The sequence below is a fragment of the Raphanus sativus genome, chromosome 1 (assembly GCF_000801105.2).
Source record: "Raphanus sativus cultivar WK10039 chromosome 1, ASM80110v3, whole genome shotgun sequence".
Lineage (NCBI taxonomy): Eukaryota > Viridiplantae > Streptophyta > Magnoliopsida > Brassicales > Brassicaceae > Raphanus > Raphanus sativus.
The window spans coordinates 13,064,045-13,086,316 of NC_079511.1; the positions used below are offsets into that span (position 1 = coordinate 13,064,045).

The window sequence follows — 22,272 nt, forward strand, 5'->3', positions numbered from 1 at the left end:
TGAGAAAGTATAAATATAGAGACCAGTGAGAAGGGAACGAGAGTCTTGTGGAAAGTACTAGAAGAAGGCTTTGTTTTGTTATAGGGCTGAGAGGAATAAGCCTCATCAAACATTCAAACCCATTTTATTGTTATAGGGCTGGAGGCTCCGTTCTTTTCAAACCCATTTTATTACCTGGCTAAATTTTTTTATAAAATGTTAAATTTATTGATTTTTTTTTTATCCAAATAAAATCTAAAAACAGAACCTATGCTATTTTAAATGCTTGACTTTGCTCAATGCGAGCACTAAACCAAAGTTGCATCAACTCTATCAACCCTTTCTTTTCATAATAACGTGTAGAGATAATCTGTTATTTGATTGTCTTCTCAATTATTTTTGCATGTTGGTGTGTTGGTCGACTTCTTTGTAAATAATGTCTTTTATTTCTTTTGCGCCAAACATAATAGATAGTAACTTGCAATGCTAATTTTAGAAGAATAGAGGCAAGCCTATCATGTACTACGCCGAGTATACGAGCCAAAATCTGTGCCCAATCCGACGAAAGGGCTGGTCGAAGTAAGAAACCACAAACATGCAGCCAGAGGCCATAGATATATGGACATGCAAAAAATAAGTGATTTTTTGATTCATCTAGTTCACCAAAGAAAGGACATCTTTGTATTACTTCCCACACTCTCATCCGTGGAAAGCCTATCATTTACAGCCAACCAAGTTATAAAAGCATAGCAAGGCACTTCTTGTTTAAACCAAACTAGCTTGAACTAAGACACCTTGTTATGGTGAGTACGAATCATGTCCCAAGTATTATAAGCAGATAATTCCTTTCTATAATCCTCTTCTCCTCTTTTCCAATGCGCTACATCATCAGCATTTTGCGTCAGAACTAACGAAAACTCCTTCACTTTTGAAAGGACTTGTTTAATGTTTCTATCTCTAGCGGTATGAAATCTCCATTGATGACCAACGAAGACATCAACGATCTTTGCATTCCTCACAATACAAAGCTTTTGAGTTCTTCTTTCCCCAATGACCTCAGTTAATCTCCCCATATGTTGCCATAGATCAGTCCAAAACTCACAGATTTACCACTATGAACTTCCATACACATAAACTGTTTAGCTAAGGACCTCAATTGTACCAGCTTCTTCCATATCCATGATCCCACTGCTCCTGTTCTGACATCCCAGAAGAACTATCATCTTAATATAGTATTCTTTACCCACATAACCCAGAGTGAGTCTAAATTGTTGAAAAGCCGCCAAATCAGTTTGAGATCGAACACCACTGAAATATCTTGTATTCTTCTAACTCCTAGACCTCCTTCTTCCTTTGGTTTACAAACCTCTTCCAAAGCAACTTTAGTCTTTGATGATATATTAGGAGATACACTCCAAATAAAAGCTGAACACAAACTCTCAAACTCGTCAATGCAGCTTTGAGAGAAGCTGAATGCGGAACACCAAAAGTTAGTGAGACTTGCAATCATCGAGTTTGTCAATTGTAATCTTCTAGCAAGATGAGAGTGCTTTGCTTGTCCAGCTGAAGAACCTGGCACACATTTTCGCCACCAATGGCTCATAGTCACTCCTAGTCGTTGTTTTAGTCATAAGAGGCAAACCTAGATATTTAATGGGTAAGGATGAGATAGTAAGACCACTTGCTGCAGCTGCAATTTTAGTGACTGCCTTCCCTTTCTTACCGCAAATATTTTTGCGATGTTTATACATAGCCCCTATATTTGAGCGAAGTCCCTAAACAAAGCAAGCGTTCCTGTGAGTGAAATAGATGAGCCATCAGTGAAGACAACAATATCGTCCGCAAAACTCAGATGCGTCAGGTTGACAGTATATCACATGGATGGTACCCTATAGTTCCATCAAGTACAACTTTATTAAGAAGCTTGGAGAGGAAATTGATGACGATGACATACAAGTATGGCGATAAAGAACAGCCTCGGCGTATTCCCCTGGTACTTGAGAAAAAACCTCCAGCTTGCCATCGATAGAGACAGAGAACGCTGCAGTACGGATGCATTTCATGATCCAAGTTACAAACAGGTCAGGGATGTGTGTTGCACGCAACACAGCTTCAATAAACGACCACTTCACAGTATCAAAATCTTTTGATATGTCCAACTTGACGGCGGAGCGAGATGAGACCTGAGGCTTGTGATAATCCTTCACCAAATTTGTTTCCAAGAGAATATTTTCAAGCAGCAGCCTACCTTGAACAAAAGCACACATGTTCTTCTCAATAGCTCTTGGGAGAATGGCTTTAAGCCGATGGACCATGATTTTAGAGATGAGCTTATACACCAAATTGCAACAAACTATCGGTCTGAAATCACTCATTTTCTCTGCACTGGTAGTCTTTGGCACTAATGAGAGAAGAGTAGCATTAGTGCTTCGAGGCATCAAACCATACAAGAAGAAAGACTGGACAGCAACTACGAGATCCTTCCCCACGACTGTCCAAACCGCCTTATAATACTCCATAGGGTAAACATCTGGTCTGGGAGTTTTGTTTTCCGGCATAGAAAACAAAGCAGCTTGAATTTCGTCAGCTAAAACTGGACAAACTAAGAAAGTTGTGTCTTCATCATTACAGCGGTAGTCTAGCAAATACCTTTATGTATTCTGTGAAACATCTGCATCTCTGAGATTCCCTGATCCTGAAGAAAACCTTCATAGTATGACACTGCTTCCTCCTTGATATCAGCCAGCTCAGTTAGTACCCCCCATCTGAAGTAATTAGTCTGCAAAAGGTGTTCCTTGTGCTTCGGATTTGCCAAGTCTTATGGTAGAATTTTTTTTTTCTATCTCCTAAATCCAGCCATTGGACTCTAGATTTTGATAGAAGAATTGTTCTTCAATGCCAGATAAGTGATGCCAGTGCTTCCAAGCATCTGAATCTTTCTCAAACGTTGAAGTGTGTGGATTTGGCAGTGCGTTCTTTTGCTTTTCACATAGTTCATCAAAAGCCGCCTTTACCCTAGATGTAAGATCACCAAAAGATTCCATGTTTAACCCGAGAAACTCTAATTTCTACATCTTAAGTTTATCCTTGCAACTTCTTCAAAGCTGTCCAAGAATGGAAAAGAGGGCCAGTTGAGCTCCAAACTTGTCCGACCACTTCCAAAAACTGCTGATGGCTCACCACATGTGTAAAGAACTTGAAAGGTTTAAGGTTGCCCGGTAGGTTGTCTCGTAAGATAGTCACCATTCTAGAATGATCTGATCCCCTCCTACTTCAAACAGTGTATGTGATTGCCGGAAACTTGATATCCAGCAGCTATTCCCCATAGCTCATCCAGCTTCTTGCTAATAGGGTTCCTGTCCTGATTATTTGTCCATGTGAACTCTGGTCCAGTATAAGGAGATCAGCTAGATCACAGCTTCTGATAATTTCTTGGAACTCACGAATAGTTAAATTCTCTTCTGCAATATCAAGAAATCTGGAGTTTTTGTAGCTGACTTAGTAACATTGAAGTCACCGATAAACTAGGAAATAAAAATATCCTTAGTGTCTTTGAATCGCACCCAACCAGTAATCTTTTGCGCACTGACCACAACAGAAACCACATCAACATCAGCTGACAAGCAAACCCATATCCTCCCTAGCCTGTGATGGCTATTATTGTGCAGATACTGTTAACCTGGAAAAGTATGTGAGAAAATCTTTTGAGAACTCTCCTCCTGAGATCTTGTTTCCACCAAACATCCTAACCATAATTTTGCTTCCTTAATCTAATACCTACCAGCTTGTTGTTTGCACGTTTGATTGAAACCACACATGTTCCATGTGAATATTGACGTCATTTATTCATACGAAAAGAATTTTTCGTGTTTTGACTGTTCACAACTGCATTAACTAGTCATCTTGTATTCGCAATCAACGCATGTCCCCTCCTTTTTCCTCTTTGGCATACCTTACCCTGTCTTCCTTCTACCTACTTTATCTTCCACATTAATCTCCATCATTTCTTCTAGAGTTAGATGCTTAATATTTTCCTCCTCCAAAGTCTTTTCATCCTGTACAATTTCACCCTCCCCTCTAATGCCTTGGGATCTGAAAGCTGTTTGGTGAAGATGTTCGATGTTGATCCTGGCTACCCAACAAACATTTCGTAAAAATTTCTAAATATGTTTATTTGAAAACAAAAATGATTTTTATTTCAATATTTTATTTTTATATTAAAAAGAGTACAAATATGTTTCTATGTTTTAATGAAATCAATTTTGATCATTTTCTTCTTGTTTTTTGGTTATGAAAATATTTCTTAGCTTTGTTTTGAGAGATTTTTCATAAAAATTAAACTATTTATATGATAAAAATCTCACTGGAAAGGTGTCATTTGGATATTTAATAAGTTATTAAACAAGAATTGTTTTTTTTTATTCTTGTTCTTTTATTTTTAATCTTTTTAAAAACTTTCCACCGCAAAATTCTATGCATTTTATTCGTAGAAAACAAAAACTAATACTGACATTGTAGACCAAACTTGCACATGGGCCATTCTCATGGCTCCTCGAAAGTTTTTTTAAATTAATTTGGAATGTTATGAATCTATGAAAAAGTTTAGACTAATCTACAAAAAGAGGTACAGTCTACAATAGATCATTTCTTCATATATTCAACGAGGCTTAATGTATAACCTCGTATCTGCATAACCATAAGGTGAAGTGTAGCATAATGCCTTTGAATTAAGATTGCTTGGCTATCTGGAATTCGGAATCCACTCACCATTAAAGCAATATTTTATTAATTTGGAATGTTATGGATTTATGAAAAAGATTAGACTAATCTACAAAAAGAGGTACAGTCTACAATAGATCATTTCTTCATATATTCAAATGAGGCTTAATGTATAACCTCGTATCTGCATAACCAAAGGTGAAGTGTAGCATAATGCCTTTGAATTAAGATTGCTTGGCAATCTGGATTTCGGAATCCACTCACCATTAAATCAACATTTTGTGGTTAATCGAAAGCATTATTCCTTACACTTTCCACTTATCTAATAACCTTTCGCTTTACAATGTCTACCTGCTTACTAGTGATTATGATAACTAGGGATGTTAAAATAGGTTCTGTTCACGGGTTTTTAATGGATTTTTCAAGAAAAAAATGCTAATTTAGACCCATTTAATTTAATGGGTTTTAAATAGGTAATTTTGTTAAGACTCATTTTATAAATGGGGTTCTACTTAAAATTAGTGGGGATTCTATTAACCCATTTAACTTAATATACTTAATTAATTATCTTTTGTGAAAAATGTGATTAGGTGGTTTTGGAGGAAAATTTTATTTTATGGTCTCGGCGGAAAAACTCGATTTTTACAGTTTTGGCATAAAAACTAGATTTTACGGTTTTGGCGGAAAAACTCGATTTACGGTTTTGGAGGAAAAATTCGATATTACGGTTTTGATAGAAAACTCGGTTTTACGGTTTTGATAGAAAACTCGGTTTTACGGTTTTAGCGGGAAAACTCAGTTTTACGGTTTCGGCGGCAAAACTAGGTTTTGCAGTTTTGGCGAGAAAACATAGTTTTGCAGTTTTGGTGGGAAAACTTGGTTTTCATGATTTGCGGGAAGACATGATTTGACGGGAAACTCGGTTTTGCGGTTTTGGCTGACAAACTCGGTTTTACGGTTTTGGCGGAAAACTCAATTTTGCGATTTTTGCGAGAAACTCGATTTTTCGGCTTTGGCGGAAAAAATCGATTTTACGTTTTTGGCGGAAAACTTGATTTTGCAGTTTTGGCGAGAAAACTCGATTTTGCGGTTTTGGCGAGAAACTCGGTTTTACAGTTTTGACGGGAAAACTCGATTTTACGATTTTGACGGAAAACTTTGATTTTACGGTTTTTGCATTTCGATTAGGGTCGTATTCTATAGTTGGCGGAAAAATCGATTTTTACAGATTTGGCGGAAAACTCGATTTTGCAGTTTTGACGGGAAAACTCGGTTTTACAGTTTTGACAAAAACTCGATTTTTACAGTTTTGGTAAGAAAACTCGATTTTATGGTTTTGACGAGAAAAATTATTTTTACGGTTTTGGCAGAAAATTCGATTTTACGGATTTGGTGGAAATTCATGATTTTAAGTTTTTAGCAGGACAATTTGATTTAGGTTTATATAATAAAAGATCAGTTAATTTTTTTTTATTTGTTTTGTTTAATTTTTGTTAAAAGAGTATAAAGTTAGAATAATTAAAAATTAAATCAATAATAGTTTAAATAGGTCTAAATGGGTATATATAAATTTCGCGGATTCTAAATAGATACTTCTAATAGACCTATTTTTAAATGGGTCTACATAGGTATGAGTTCTAAATAGGATCGATCTTAAATGAGGTGGGTTTAAACGGAGCAGATTTTACCATTTTATTATCCCTAATGATAACGTTAGTTTTGGGAGATGGATCTGACCTCCCAATTTGACACACCAAGTTAACATTTCTTTGCATGCCATCGCCAATATAAAATGAAGGTGCCTATATTTGTACAGCGAAATAAACATTTTTTATTTCCTTAGACATATAACATATTTGATGCTTTTCTCTTATATTTTTTCTTTTAAAATAAAACCTAGTAAAAATAACGAAGATGATCACAAATATTTGGCCCTTAGGATCAATTCAAATGGGACATCAAAACACCAAATTTGATGTAATTTTATTTTCAAGGGAACACTAAAAATTATACCATCCCATTAAATTTGGTGTAGATTAAATAGTGTTACACCAAATTTGGTGTAACACTATTTATCACACCAAATATTTTTTATACATATTTTATTATGTTTCATTGAATAGTATAGTTCAATTATTATTAATCATTTCAAATTTGTAAGTAGACATAAATATATTGTATTATTTATATTTTAAAAATATTTTAAAATATTTTTAAATAGTTAAAATATTTTTATTTTATTTTCAAGTAAGAAAACACTATGTTATAAAAATAAAATATTATAGTACTTTTATATTTTATTTTATTTTAAAATAAAAATCACGAAATGATTATTATCATTTATTTTGTTTTAAGATATTGATTATACATTTATTTAAATTGTACTTAATACTATTAAATTTACCAAAATTTAAAATAAATTTTTATTTTCTATTTTTTTTTATTTTTTTTGTCGACAAAAAAATTATTTTATAATATAGTTAAACATGTATTACTAACCAATACAAAATTTATTAGAATATATATTGTTTTGTTATGTGTTTTTCATAATTAATGTTTTGTAATTTTTATTATAGTATTTTATATAAAATAAATACATGTATAATATTGTTAAACAAAAATATATAAATGAAAATAAGTTTAATAAACATATAATTATGAAAATTTAATAAACATAATATCAAAGAGCGATAAAACAATTCTTTATCAATTTTAAATAAAAAATATAGAAGTTATTAAAACAGAAAATATCAAATAATATATAATATTACATTTGGTGTAATATTAGGTGTCATGGTTGGAGATAACAAAAAAAAATTGATACCAAAACACCAAATTTGATGCAATTTCAACATCAGATTTGGTGTCATGGTTGGAGATGCTCGGGGAGAGACAACTGTAACCATTTTTATGGCTTGGTAAAATACTGACCCGACAACGAACGAGAGAAAAACAGAATATTGCGGGACCAGAAAATCTACGAGTTTCAATTGTTATATCCCGTTTATTAGGTTTAGCTTTTGTTTGGGATTCATTGTTACATATATATGTTCATGAACTAAAAACCCAACGATTTTATTCTTGCATTATGAAAAGAATAAAGCATACGATAATTGATATCATATGCCAAAAGTATCCATGTGCCAACACGGAGTTTGATTGACATCTTTATTTTGCATAACTAACATGAGCTTCAGTTGTCTCTATTAGGAATAATTCATACAATCATATATGCGAATCGACAAAAATTCTCCCTATCACTTTTGAAAACATTTGTGAATCGGATATTACCATAAAAGATGCGCATATCTGGCGTGATTTATCATAAGTTGTCACAAGATCAGTGTGATGCAAACTGCCAAATAGATATCTTATAACGTATGTGATCTTGTATACTTATGACTTGTGGATTGTAATAATATATGGATCTTTTATCATAAGTTTAAGTTGACCCTGCGCGGATATGTAATTTCAGTTTTTATTCGTATAAAATGTTATATCTGTAATATATAATTGTGTATAATTTTTATGTTTTGAAATCCGACTCGGGTTCGAGATCAAACCGGTAAATCCGGTGATCAATATCTATTATATAATTGTTGTAAGTAATTTGTATGTTGAAATCCGATTTGGATTTGAGGCTAAACCGATAAATCTGGTGATCAATATATATAATCCAGTTTGAATTTTGAGAAAAAAATATTATACAAAAATCTGATACCGTAAAAAATCGTTAAAACTTAGAATCTAACTATTGGTAACAGAATTTTCATGATCTTTGAAAATTTTGAGAATCCATTATTATTGGTTCTTGGATTTCAAAAATCTTAATAGAATCCATTGTTATTGGTTTAAAAAATTTCAAAATTCATTCAAATTCCTTGTTATTCAAAAAATCTTGTTATTGTTGATTTTCTAATTCTAAACAAACTTATCGTTATTGGGAGATGAATTCTATTTATTTTTTTTCATAAGAGTCAACTTTCAAAATATCATATGTATTCATGTGATTTTCAAAATCCATGTGATAACTCTTTTAATTCATTACACCTTAAATCCAAAATATTTGTTCAAACTTATAATTTATTACATTTTATATACCTTTACATTTTTGAATATATAATTATTATTATATTGTTTTATCATTTTGAATATATAATTATATTTATAAATATTAAAATTTTGAAAAGAAAAATTGAAAATAGTTTGAAAATTTATTTTCACATTTCAAAAAGAATTTTCTTAAAAATTGAAAAATCCATGTTTTTTTAATAAGTTCGAATTTAAAACATATAATTCAAAATTATTTTTAAAAAATATTTTTATTGTTTCTTTATTACTCTTTGTATATCTGTACGGAAATTTGTCTTTTTAATGAAAACTCTTTTGATAAGCCTAATTGATGAAAATCTACATCAATCTAAAGAAATTATAATCAAATTTGATAAGTCAATGTATATACAACTTTCACAATTCACATAATTTTTAAAATCTATTAACTCTTAAAATTCACAAACTCTATACAAATTCATCTCCCAATAAGGCCCCCTACATGTTTAATCACTAGTTGACCCACCCAGAATTTTACAAATCAAGTGATGAAGATTGCATTTGGAAACAAAATATAGATAATTTGGATGTTTATTATTCAGAATATATCTCATTTAGTATAAAAGCATCCTAATTGTAACATGGTAAAATTTATTTGGAAACATATTAGTTGATTTAGTAATATTAAATATTTTACATCTTTTTATGTTTTAAATTCTATTTTATATGTATAATTAATATTCTACATTGATATTCTGTTTGGATTCAGAATTAGTTGATTTGGTCTATATAGATGGTTTGAATTTTTTACATAGAGAATTAATATATATGTATATATCTCAGTAATGTTTACAATAATATATGTGTCTGGTAAATTTTATATTGGAAGTGATTGGTTAGGCTTTATCTCTTTGCTTTAGCTTTATTTAATTTTAAATCATTAAACTTTACCAATCATGTTGTAACTTTATTTTTTGTAGTTAAAGCCTACGTTAAGTTTCTATAATTTTTTTATCAATCGTGATTTAACTTTATTTTTAAAGCTTCAACAAAAAAAATTAAAGCAATTGTTTTCTTATGTGTTTTAGGTTAAAAACCTAAAACTTTATTTTATAGGCTGTAGAAACTATAAAATTAACAAAAACTATCTATAATATCAAAAAATAGAAAATAATAATTAAAACATCTATAAATATTTTATTTAATTTTGGGTTTTTTTAAATTATTGAAATATTATAAAATAACATAATTATTATTTACATATCATATTTTAAATAACAGTAAACTTTGATAATATATAAAAATATTAATATAAATTATTTTATTGATAAAAATTAATTATCTTATATATACATTACATATTTTATTTTAAAATATCTACATCTATAATTTATAGCTATAACAAATTTAACTACATCAAAAGTCTCTGCCAAAAAATCTACAGTAACAATTTTACAGTTACAACCAATTTACCTACATCTAAAATTTTACAGCTAAATTTTTAGAACCTCAATCAAACCAATCATCACCACTATATGTTACTTATACTAATTATATCAGCTACATTTTAGAAATGTATATCTTGATTGGTTTATTAAAAAAGTTGTACACTGCTCGAATTCTAAGTTCATTTGATTTATTATAGAAGTGAATCGGTTATGTTTTTAGTTCAAATTTATTTTAAGAAACCCCATTAATTGTTGACAAAAAAAAGAAATACATTAGTCTAATTGGAAAAAAACATGCATTAAAATAAAAAGTTCAATTTAATTTCCAATAGCATGTCAATGTAAATAACTGTGAAAGTTAAAAGGCTATTTTAAATGGTAGTTTTCTTTTAATAATATAGATATATGTATGTTTTTAACAGGGCTCTACTTGCGGTTTTCCACAAATTTCCTCTATATTCGATTAACAAGGCTCCTTAAAAGTTATTATTGGAATTTTGAAATGAAAACTCAATATAACCGGTGAAGTTAAACCGTGATGGAATATACGAACACATCAAGGAATATAAAAACTTGTTTCAGTTATAATAAACATGTTGGGGAAGAAAACATAACACAATTGAATCCGGAGAAGAAAAGAAGAGAATAAACAAGTTAATAAAAAGAGAGAAAGCTCCTTTGAAAAGGGAAAGCCAACGCCGGTGACTATTGTCAAAATGCTGACGACTAAAGAAGTAAAGACATGGTCATGGAATAAAGTTGGGACCGTCCATATCTTACATGCTTCCTAATAAAATAAGTTCTTGGTTGATTTATTTTATAATATCAACTTCTTCCTTTTTCTTCCCTTAGTCTTTTACCGTCTAATATAGGTAAGATTAATCCTTAAATTGATGGATATATAAGGCTGGACGTAAAACCTCGATCTGAAAAACTGAACTAAATCCGATCCACAAAAAAATAGTACAGAATCCGAACCAAAATTTTAGTATTTACAAAATTAGAATCGAATCTGATCCAAATCGAAATATTATGGATACCAAAATATATCCGAATTAAATTAACATACTTAAATATATTAGATATTTTTAGATTTAATATCCAAAAATATATAAGATATTTTAAAGTTGTCCAAATATTTAAAATATATATAAATAATTCAAATAGTTAAATAATATTAAAAACCAAAAACTTATATATATATAAATATAAATATTTGTTTTTCCGTTTATATATTTAAGCCAAACCAAATTTTAATGTTAAATTTAGGAATTTTGGAATATGTTATTCAAACTTATATTCTATATTTTATGTATTATTTCTATTTTTAGATTTTGAAAAAATTAAAGTATAAATGAATTTAATCCATTTAAAAATCATTTAAACGGATTATTCAAATCCAAACCAAACCCAAACAAAAATTTATAAATATCTAAATAGGATTGAAATCTTCAAATCCCAAAATTCGAAGTTCGAATATATTAGAATTTAGTCCTAATGGGTAACTAACGTCCACCCGTATATATTTGAACTTTGAATTGACGATATTCGTGGTAAAAAAAATTGATGATATTAAGAAAGATATTCATGCATGTGTGTGTAAAAGCAGATAATATACTAAAAAAACTCGTATAAATGAAAAAGGAAGGCAGCGTATAATCTAAGGTTGATGCCTTGATGGATTCCACGTCTAAAATACAAAAGAGTAAAGAGCATTGACCTCCTTCAGTTAACCAACCAATAGAATACATATATGAAATATATTGATTAAATTTATATTGTTATTCTGTAAACTGATAATTTTTTTTTGATAACCGCGAAGATCCGGCGACTGAAATTAATAAAATCAATTGACTATCCTATAAAACCCACTGAATTTCATGTATTTTGCAATTTAACGTTAGCTTATGTGACCAACGCGAGTCGAACCCAAGTGACTTCTATTATTGGAGCCGGAACTCCCTAAAATAATCACTACTGGATCAACGCGAATTGGTATTTTAGAATTTTCACATTTTTATATACGAATCAAATCTTTAATACTGAAAATTTATGGTCATATTTGTCCGCCTCTACCCTAACCTTTACAATAGCATAAACGAACAACCAATAGATCATTCCGATAAATCGCTTAATTATGGAAATTTAAAAATTGTATGCAGACAATGAAACTAATCAACACGTCTATAAAATCTACCAAGTGCAGAGGAATGGTAGAAGCTCTACCTTCTCTCTAAGTTAAGAGAGAGAGAGAGAGTCTTCGTGGTGGTTCCTCTCGGTGGTGATGTCTCTGGCACATGGTGATCTTCTCGACGTGGTGTAGCCGACTCTGACTCTGGGGAGAAGCAGCTTCTTCAGCAGCGGTTCCGCCGGCTTTGATTCCGGAAGGTGATGGCTTCTTCAGTACCATCCTTGCCGGTTCTGTTTTCCCTCTGTTCGGAAGGGTGCGACTTTGGTCCCGCTTCCTTTTTGTTTTATGAGATCACGTCTATAAAATCTACCAAGTGCAGAGGAATGGTAGAAGCTCTACCTTCTCTCTAAGTTAAGAGAGAGAGAGAGAGTCTTCGTGGTGGTTCCTCTCGGTGGTGATGTCTCTGGCACATGGTGATCTTCTCGACGTGGTGTAGCCGACTCTGACTCTGGGGAGAAGCAGCTTCTTCAGCAGCGGTTCCGCCGGCTTTGATTCCGGAAGGTGATGGCTTCTTCAGTACCATCCTTGCCGGTTCTGTTTTCCCTCTGTTCGGAAGGGTGCGACTTTGGTCCCGCTTCCTTTTTGTTTTATGAGATCGAGTTTTGGTGTCTTCGCTGGTTGGATGCGTTTTCAGGAGGCCTGATGTACGCTATCTGACAGGAAGACGTGGGTGTGGATTTGTTGATCGCCAGCGGTGATATGTCTTAACCAGATGAGATTGGAAGCTTTCTGGTGAAATCTTTAGGTGATACGGTGGGTGCGGTGATTTGTCGACGGTGAGACCCGGCGGAATATCAGTCGTTCCGTTTTCTCCGGCGAAAATCTTGACCTTGGATGGAGACGTGGTGTTTGGCTGACGCGTGGCTCGTGTGACCGGTGGTGTTAGCACATAGACGGTCTGCAGAGGAGATCTGGGCGCGTGACATAGTTGACACCGCGTCGTCTTTGGTTGGGCTTAAGGCCCATTTTTTGTTTGCTCTTCATATCGGGTTTCTGTTGTAATCGAGCCTGGTACGCCTTTTTGTATCGGTTTGGGCTGGGTCCTTTTGGGCCAGACTTTTAATAATATTCTTATAGCTGGCAAAAAAAAAAAAACTAATCAACACGTCTATTAATAAGAAAATATATATATATATATATATATATATATATATATATATATTGTTTTCTAAATAATATATAGTTATATAATATGAACATTCGTCAGTGTTTTATACATTGGATTCTCTTTGCAGATTGCAGAACTGCCTCCCCTTCTCAAGTTAATTAATCAATCGCTCGGAACAAATTTTCTATTGTTTTCTTCAAAGAATAATTTGAGACACTTTTGGAAATAATATGATTCTTCTCGTTGAAAATGAACCGCATTAGTGGACTCTTTCTCTCTCTATTTACACGCAGAAGCTCTCTCGATTTTGTTTCTGCTTCTAGTACGGTCTTCTAATAATCATGTGAATGCCCAGCAAATAAACGCATGTCAAGTATATCAACCGTTGTTTTCCTTCCTTTATAGCCTGTTTAATTAATAACAATTCAATAAGTAATAAATTTTTTTGAGTAGAATAAGTAATAATTAAGCCCACTCATTTTCAATTAATTAATGTTAGGAATTAGAACCAAACGGTGCGATAATCATAAATATCACATGATTCACACATCAGTGGTAAGACTAATCATATTGCTCCAATCAAAAATAAACGAAACTTTATCATTGTTTATTAAAAATATGTTTGTTAAAATTATTTTCTAGAAAAGCCGAACTTTCCAAGTATTAAACGTCACGAATACAAGGGAAAATGTCACAATTTTCTTCTTTTTAATAACACGTCACACTTTGTATTACTTATGTATGTTTCTCGATGAAAGCCATTTTCTAGGGGATTAAAATGTGATGTTTAAAGACCAAAATAAAAAGAAATATATTGCTAGGGATCTACTAGAAAGAGAGTAACTAAAGTCCAGCGTTGGTACATACCGTGGAGGCAGAGGAGGTGATGGACATAAAAGAATTAGTTGAAGTAGATGATTGTGATGATGTTGATGATGATAGTAAACCTACATTGTAAGCCATGCTCTCATCAGGCTGATACAGTCCATAGTTTCTCTCAGAGGTTGGTCCTGGTTTAAGGTCTTCATTAAAGAGAGCAAAGAGATAAACATCAAGCCTCATGTTTGGTCTCAATGGCGTTCCTTCACCATGAAGTTGTCGCTTTAAAAGATTCTTATTATAAACTGCCGCGTTGGCCACGGTGGCCCCAATCTCATCTCCGTCGCCTTTAGACGGCCAACCAGTCTCCGAGACCCCAACCTCGATATCTTTAAAGCCAAGCCTTGCCATGGCGAAGATCACAGCGTCTACTTGAGCGTAGAGCATGTTGTCGTAGTGATACTTGGTGTAGGGGTCAACCATCCCAGCGTTAGGGTTAAAGAGTACATAGTCTAGTGGGATCTTTGTTGGAGAATCCTTGTAAGCGAAGTAAGGGTAAGCATTGATCCAAAAGGGAGATTTCGTGCTACGCAAGAAATTTAGGAGCTGCGTCATTACACCGGCGATTTGCGGCCTAAAACTTCCGGCGGAGGGAGGGTAAGATTCTTGAAGGACTGATAGTGAATTTGGAGTCGATACTTGAATGTACTTGTCTAGTCCAGTTTGGACCAGAGCAGCATGAATGCTCGTCATTGCAGGAACAAGATACCTACATAGCAAAAACAAGGGGAATAATACGTCAAGATTTGAAAAATTAATATGTTTAAAGAATGTGGTGGTGTATATAACAAACCCTATGAGGCTTGAGTCATCGTCGGTATATAGTTCGTTGCCGACAGCAATACCGCCGATCTTGGTGGCTGGAAAGTACGGTTTGATACGGGACGTGACCCACTGGAGAGCTTGTTGTGGGTCGACCAAGCTGGGAAGCATTTCGTTTTCCACAGTGACGAAGATTTCGATGTTGGAATTGGCGAATGAGGTTAAGACTTGAGGGTTTGTGTCGTAGATTCTTGTCTTGTTGATGTTGAGTGAGCTCAAGAGTTGTAGAACTTTGTTTGGTGGAGGAAGATTGTCGCCGACTTGACCGTAGTTTATGCCAAGAGAGGAGACCCTTTGAAAGAACAATCCATATTCTGTGGAAAAAGAAGTTAGAATAAGTGTAATATTGTCCAATTGAAATGAGAGAGAAATAATTTTACACATAAAAACAAAAGATACCTAAGAATGTTAAGGAAAATAGAAGAAGAACAATAGAGTTGGTCATTGCAACACTGCTAAACATTTTAGACATGGAGGAAAGAGAGATACAGACTGAGGGAGAATATTTGTAAGAGAATAAATGCAATGAAATGTGGGGATAATATAGAGGAGAAGAACTGAGATGGGACCAAATAGGAGACAAATCATATTCAATTTATAATTTGGAGATAAGTATACTTTACTTTACCTGCCTAATATTATATTTTTGCTAGTCATAGTGTCTTCTCAAACAAAAAGTGGCTATATCGATTCATTTTAACAATAATAATGAATACATTTGTTATTTTACTAGTGGTGGTAGGTTTGGCAATAGGTTTATCCGTTTTTTTTCTTTAACGCTTTGTGTAATATTGAATAAAACCTGTAAGGTTCATACATAACAAAAGGCCAACAAGAATTATTGCAAAGAAACAAAAAGTTACAGACATATTAAGATACCAGAAGACATCACATAACAAAGTAATGTAGAGTGAGGATCTATAGATGGGTAGCTTGTAGTAGAACAACAAGGGCCATCTTTGTGTTCCGAACTGATAAAGCTTCTTAAAATCTTATTACACTTGAATGATAGTGAAGGCTCTTCGTTACCCTTATGGTGATAAATGCTGCCACCTGATTTCATTATAGCAAGATATAACCAAGGCACCAATCTGATAATATAAACACCGGAGACGTAGAACAGCTCCAGAAAACATAACCAAAGTAACATAAGGTTTATTCGTTTATGCTATTGTAAAGGTTAGGGGTAGAGGCGGATCGAATATTACCATATATTTTTAGTATTTGAGATTTGCTTCTTATTTTACGGATATATAATTTCTGATTTGCTTTACTTCGAAAAATACGAATATCCGATTTTTCAGATATTTTAAAAATTTAAAGATATTTGCGAACATTTATAGATATTTACGGACATCTTATCCACTTTTTCAATAAAAATAAATCTAGAAAAACATACAAGTTGTCTTAAACTATATGTTTCATAATTTTTTTAAAATTAATTAAATGTTCTTATAAAACATAAAATTTTGGAGGAATTATAGTTTTTATAAAGATTTTTTATTTTTCTTAATTTAATACTTCTATAAGTAGTTTTTATATAAATCTAATAAATTTATATGTATAGTTATATAACATTATACATTTAAACTTCTATATTTAATTGTACATATATATATATATTTGTATAAAAGTCAGAGCAAATCGCTCCGAAATTTTTAGTATTTGTGATTTCCTTCCTTTTTTATATATATTAATTTTTAATATTTTTTCCTTAGAACGCTTACGAATATCCAGATTTTTCGGATTAATCGAAATGAATAATGAATCGAATCTAAAATGAACAGATAAAATGCCGAATCCTAGTAAAAGTAGATAGTGTTTGTCAACAGAAAAACATTCTTTGTGAGGAAAACATGGGCTTCATAAAAATTTGTTGGATCCTTGCACAAAAAAAAGGAATGATATCTTGTAGACTGTCTCTTTCCAACACATTTGCCAACTATGTCAGGCCAAAGATGAAAATACAATTGAAAAGTGGCCTAAAGAAGACACTTTCTTCACACAAAGGCAAAGGTTAAAAAAAAATTGAACTCTCCACCATGGGTTGAAATCTTAACATGTCTTCCTCTTTGGTAGTATAATAGATTGGAGGATCCCAAATCTGGGAGTTGGGTGAACGAAAAAATTGAAATATAAGAGTAGAAATGTGAACATCACATTGACAAGAGGAATAATTCTCTAAACTTCAGTTTATATTTACTTTTTATTTCTAGTGAAAAGTACAATAAAAATGGGAAATTGAACTCTATGATGCAACAATAATGAAAAACCTGTAAATCCAAAAATGTTGAAACTGATTCAAAAAGAGAAAATAAATGGAAGATGAAATAGATCTACCTTAAAGAGCACACAAAAATACAAATACAAAATTTAAATTTATAGATTTACCTTTAAATGAGTTGAAGATGAGAATCATATGATTAGAAACCTGCAAAAACAAGATAAATTAGTGAAAAATATATAAGATAAAAATGAGAAATTGATATAAAGTTTAGTGTTTTCAAGTTCAAAAAGATTAGATAGATGTTAGAGAGTTTTAGAGTGAGAAACATTATATTTTTGTTGCATCAATTTGAGAGGAGGAGAGAGAATGTGTAAATTTTATTTATATAGTGAGATAACAGTTTCCAATTATATTAAATATTTTTGATTTGGAAGATTTCCTAAAATCCTTATGTAAAAACATAAGAAAACTTATTGGAAGTCGTGTAGACCCTAAATATAAACTGTGAACACAAATAACTAACTAAATAGAAATAAACAATTTATTAAATGTAAATTCAACTAAAAAGGTGTTTATATACACACAACTAAACCCATATAAGTCAAATTTTATTTTTTCAAAAAAAAATGTTAAGCTTCCAAAATCTAACTCTTAAACTACATACAATACTACAAAATATGTTACCAAACCCTAAATCAAAGAATACCATGATTCACTATATTCACTCATCTATGTTGAAAACAATTTAATTTTACTATATCTTAATTTATCATTTTACAAATGTTTATAATTACATGATTTATTTTTTTTCCCCAACAAAATATTTTTTTATAAAAGTTTGAATTATTTTTAAGATCTAATATATGAGAAGACTTTATGGAAGTCTTCGAGAAGATTTATAAAAACTCATAAGACTTTCTGGGGTTATATTTATAAAAATGAATTCTGATTTTTTTTGTTTGATCATAAGAGACTGGTTGTATTTCACAAGATTCTTAGGTTAGTCTTCCATTTGATTCAAGTTTGGGTATACTTTTGAAATAATCAAAAAGTTAATCTCATGGGTTAACAGTTTATTATAGTGAAAGCGTTATATCTTTGAACTTATGTAATGTTTGATCTTTTGTGAAATTCACTAAGTTTTCTTGAGAAGTCTTCTTCCTGAGTTGTAATAAATTTGACTATTTTTCTGTTATTGTGTTTTGCTATTGAAGTTATATCAATAACTTCAATAATATCAAGCATTTATGTCAAGATAATATTATAGACATAACCATATTTACCAAATTGTTTTACCAAACTGACTACAAACAAAACTATTATAGATCATTCATCCACAAAAACAAGTTTGGACTCCACTTGATATGAGAGAAGACTCGTGAGAAGACTTCCAAGAAGTCTTTTAGGTTATTATATGTTAGAAGACTTCCGAGAAATCTTCCAAAGTCTAACTAAAAAGAGAGAGTAAATGGAAGATGAGATAGATCTACCTTAAAAACACACAAAAATACATATCCAAAAAGTTCAGATTTACTTTTAAAGGAGTGGAAGATGAGAATCATGTGATAAAAAACCTACAAATAAAATAAAATATCGAAGGTCACTTTCTCACCGGGATCTCAGTTTCCATTCCCTCATGGATGATAGTCAAGAGCATCACCTCACCTCCGCCTCGTCGCCTCGTCACTCCATTCCCTTTCGAGAGCCGCTGGTACTCAATAGACACATGCTTTGGTCTGAACCAAAACCACCTATGGAGCTTAAACGTGCTGATTGTTTTAAACTTGAGCCATCCTTCCTCCTCTGAAGCATTATGTCTGCCCACAGTCCGTTGTCACGCCTCAGTGCAAAGGGTTCACCTAGCCCAAAGCTGTGATATTATGCTTAAATGGTCACTATTTGTATACCCATCACAGGTCAGTAGAGCTTACATTAGCTCTGTCTTTTGCACTAGTGCTACTCTATTTCAAGGTACGTCCTATTTGTTCGTCAACTTCAAATCCAAGACCATTTTACTCCATGTCTCTTCCGAGAGACTCGATGTCGTCGGAGCTAGAGCTGTGCACGCTCGTTCCACCTCCTGCCAAACTTTGCTGTTTGGTCAAATCAACGTCGATTCCGACTATTTCAAGCTCGTGGTAGTAACCTATCCAGGGACACAACGGATGCTTCCCACGGTTCTCCAATTTCCGAGCAAGTTTCTCTTGGTAATTTCAATCTCCTTTGTTTTAGTGTACTGTTTTATGTTGTTCTTCAAACCGTCGAGGATCCCTCCGGTTACTATCCTGTTACCATCGAGCCCAGCTCTGGATGTAATCGCGTTAAACTCGTTTTAGATTTAATATAATTGTTTGTGTTACAAAAAAAAAAATAGTAAAAAGGACATGAGACAAAAAATGAGAAATTGATATAATGTTTGGTGTTTTCAAGTTCAAAGATATTAGAGAGAGGTTAGTTTGAAAAAAGTTAAGAGTTTTATACAACAAAAAATTATTAAATGAATAAAAATCAGACATGGTGACTTACAAAACACTCATATCTGTTATGAAAGAGAAGACATGGGAGAAGACTACGTCAGAAGTTCAAAGAGATTAGAGAGAGGTTAGAGAGTTTTAAAGTGAGAAACATTACATTTTGTTACATCCATTTAAGAGGAGGAGAGAGCATGTGTAAATTGTATTTATATGGTGAAATAAAAGTATTCACTATATTAAATATTTTTGATTCAGAAGACTTCCTGAAAATCTTTTACGTAAAAACACAAGAAGACATCTTAGAAGTCGCCTAGACCCTAAATATAAACTGTGAACTCAAATAACTAACCAAATATAAACAAACAATTTATAAATTCAACTTAAAAGGTATTTATATACACAAAACTAAACGCATATAAGTCAAAATTTAATTTTTCAAAAAAAAAATGTTAAGCTTCCAAAATTTAACCCTTAAATACATACAATACTACAAAATATATTACCAAACTCTAAACCAAAGAATATCATGACTCAATATATTCACTCATCTATGTCGAAAACAGTTCAATTTTACTATATCTTAATTTATATCATTTACAAATGTTTATTATTACATGATTTAAATTTTTCCCCAACAAAATATTTTTATTTTAAAATATTTATTTTTAAGATCTAATGCACAAGAAGACTTTATGGAATTCTTCGAGAAGACTTATAGAAACTCAAAAAACTTTTAGGGGTTATATTCATAAAACTTAATTCTGTTTTTTTTTGTTTGGTCATAAGAGACTGGTTGGAATTTCACAAACCTTTTATGTTAGTATTGCATTTGATTTGAGTTTATGTATACTTTTGCATTTAAAAACAAGTTTTGGGTCATATTTGGTAAATTATCCAATTTTTTAATTAAAACATGTTATAAATATAAAAGAAACTGTTATATATGTATATATTAAATATATTCTCTTTTTGATATTACATTCTTTTAATATATATAAAATAGGTTTTCTTAAGTTATAGTTTTAGATATATTTTCTACTAAGTATAATATATATTTATATTGTCGACAAAAAATATATTTATATTATATTATTTTTGGTTTATATAATTTTTTATAGAATTACAAGCTTTATATATAAAAACTGATACTGGTATTTATATTAAAGATATTTTATATTTATATTAAATTTCTTTTTTGAGTTATATAAAAGGAAATTCACTTTTATTAAATTACATGTTTAAAAATATTATAAATTTATTAAATCTATTTTCTTTTTAATAAAAACGTGATTTGGAGACAAATATTAAAGTAAATTAAAAATATCAACAGTGGTATTTTAACAATAAGTTTTATTCATTAAGATTATCATAGTAATTAATCATTCTAAGAATTAATCTGAGTACGAAACGTAGAAAATTGATTTTTCAAATAATATTATAGAAATTGACTAAAATCTTAAACCCACATTTCACAACTCCACTCTTCAATTCTAAAACTAAAATCTAGATTAGTTAGCCTTAGAAGAGTCTATTTGAATCTTTAAAAATGAAGATAAATATGCTTAAGATAAACAATGAAAAATGGTATTAGAAATGTGGTAGTTTTATCAATTTCTTTTTATTTTTGGTTTGATAGTAAAACATTGAAAACAACTATAACTTCAACCATGCTCTATGCATCAGATCAGGTGATGAGTATTATCCAACGTGTTCTTATTCATGTAATTACAGATTACAAGAAATATTTCACGAGTTTTCAGCAAGTTTGGGCTGTTGCTTTTCTTATGAAACGATGTGTATATAATTTTGATTAAGTTCTGATATATTAATAACATTAAATACTGAAAAATATTTATTAAATGGACTAGAGATCTGAAAAACATATACTGTAGAGTAACTTTACGGAATGATGCAACAAAGTGACCCAATTTGTATCTTTATTAATTTTTTTTTTTTTTTTTTTTGATAATCCTGGGGTTCCCCACTTCGTGGGTCATTCCCCAGGGCCCGGTCAGGCAGCGGTCCGCTTCACCCGGGAGGGTATTACCTGGGCTGAGGACAAGGCCCAACACCCAGTACCACTGGTGACACAGAAGAGTAGTTCCCCCCGCCTAGCGTCGAACCCGGGGGCATGACAATTGACCCCCAAGGCCCTTACCAAGTGGGCTATCTCATCCGGTCAAAGTATCTTTATTAATTACTTGTTTATTTGTTACACCTTACATATATACACAAATATGTACATTAGTTATATCTATACACAACATATGAATATGCTTCTATACTTGTTTTGGAATAGGACAAACAAGCTGATGCAAAAGGTGCGCTTTATGACACCTTAGATTCCACCGATCCCCATTTATCACCATCCTCCA

At 31.7% G+C, this 22,272-nt stretch overlaps 1 protein-coding gene across 1 annotated transcript; it reads right to left on the bottom strand.

The window, feature by feature from the left end:
* Positions 1 to 13,558: 13,558 nt before the first annotated feature.
* On the bottom strand, positions 13,559 to 15,730 carry LOC108851722 (glucan endo-1,3-beta-glucosidase 11). Its single transcript, XM_018625187.2, has 4 exons — positions 15,596 to 15,730; positions 15,168 to 15,510; positions 14,363 to 15,083; positions 13,559 to 13,901 (listed from the first exon to the last, which is right to left on the bottom strand). The coding sequence occupies exons 1-4, from the start codon at positions 15,666 to 15,668 to the stop codon at positions 13,815 to 13,817; spliced, it is 1,224 nt and encodes a 407-aa protein (XP_018480689.1). The 5' UTR covers positions 15,669 to 15,730; the 3' UTR covers positions 13,559 to 13,814.
* Positions 15,731 to 22,272: the final 6,542 nt, after the last annotated feature.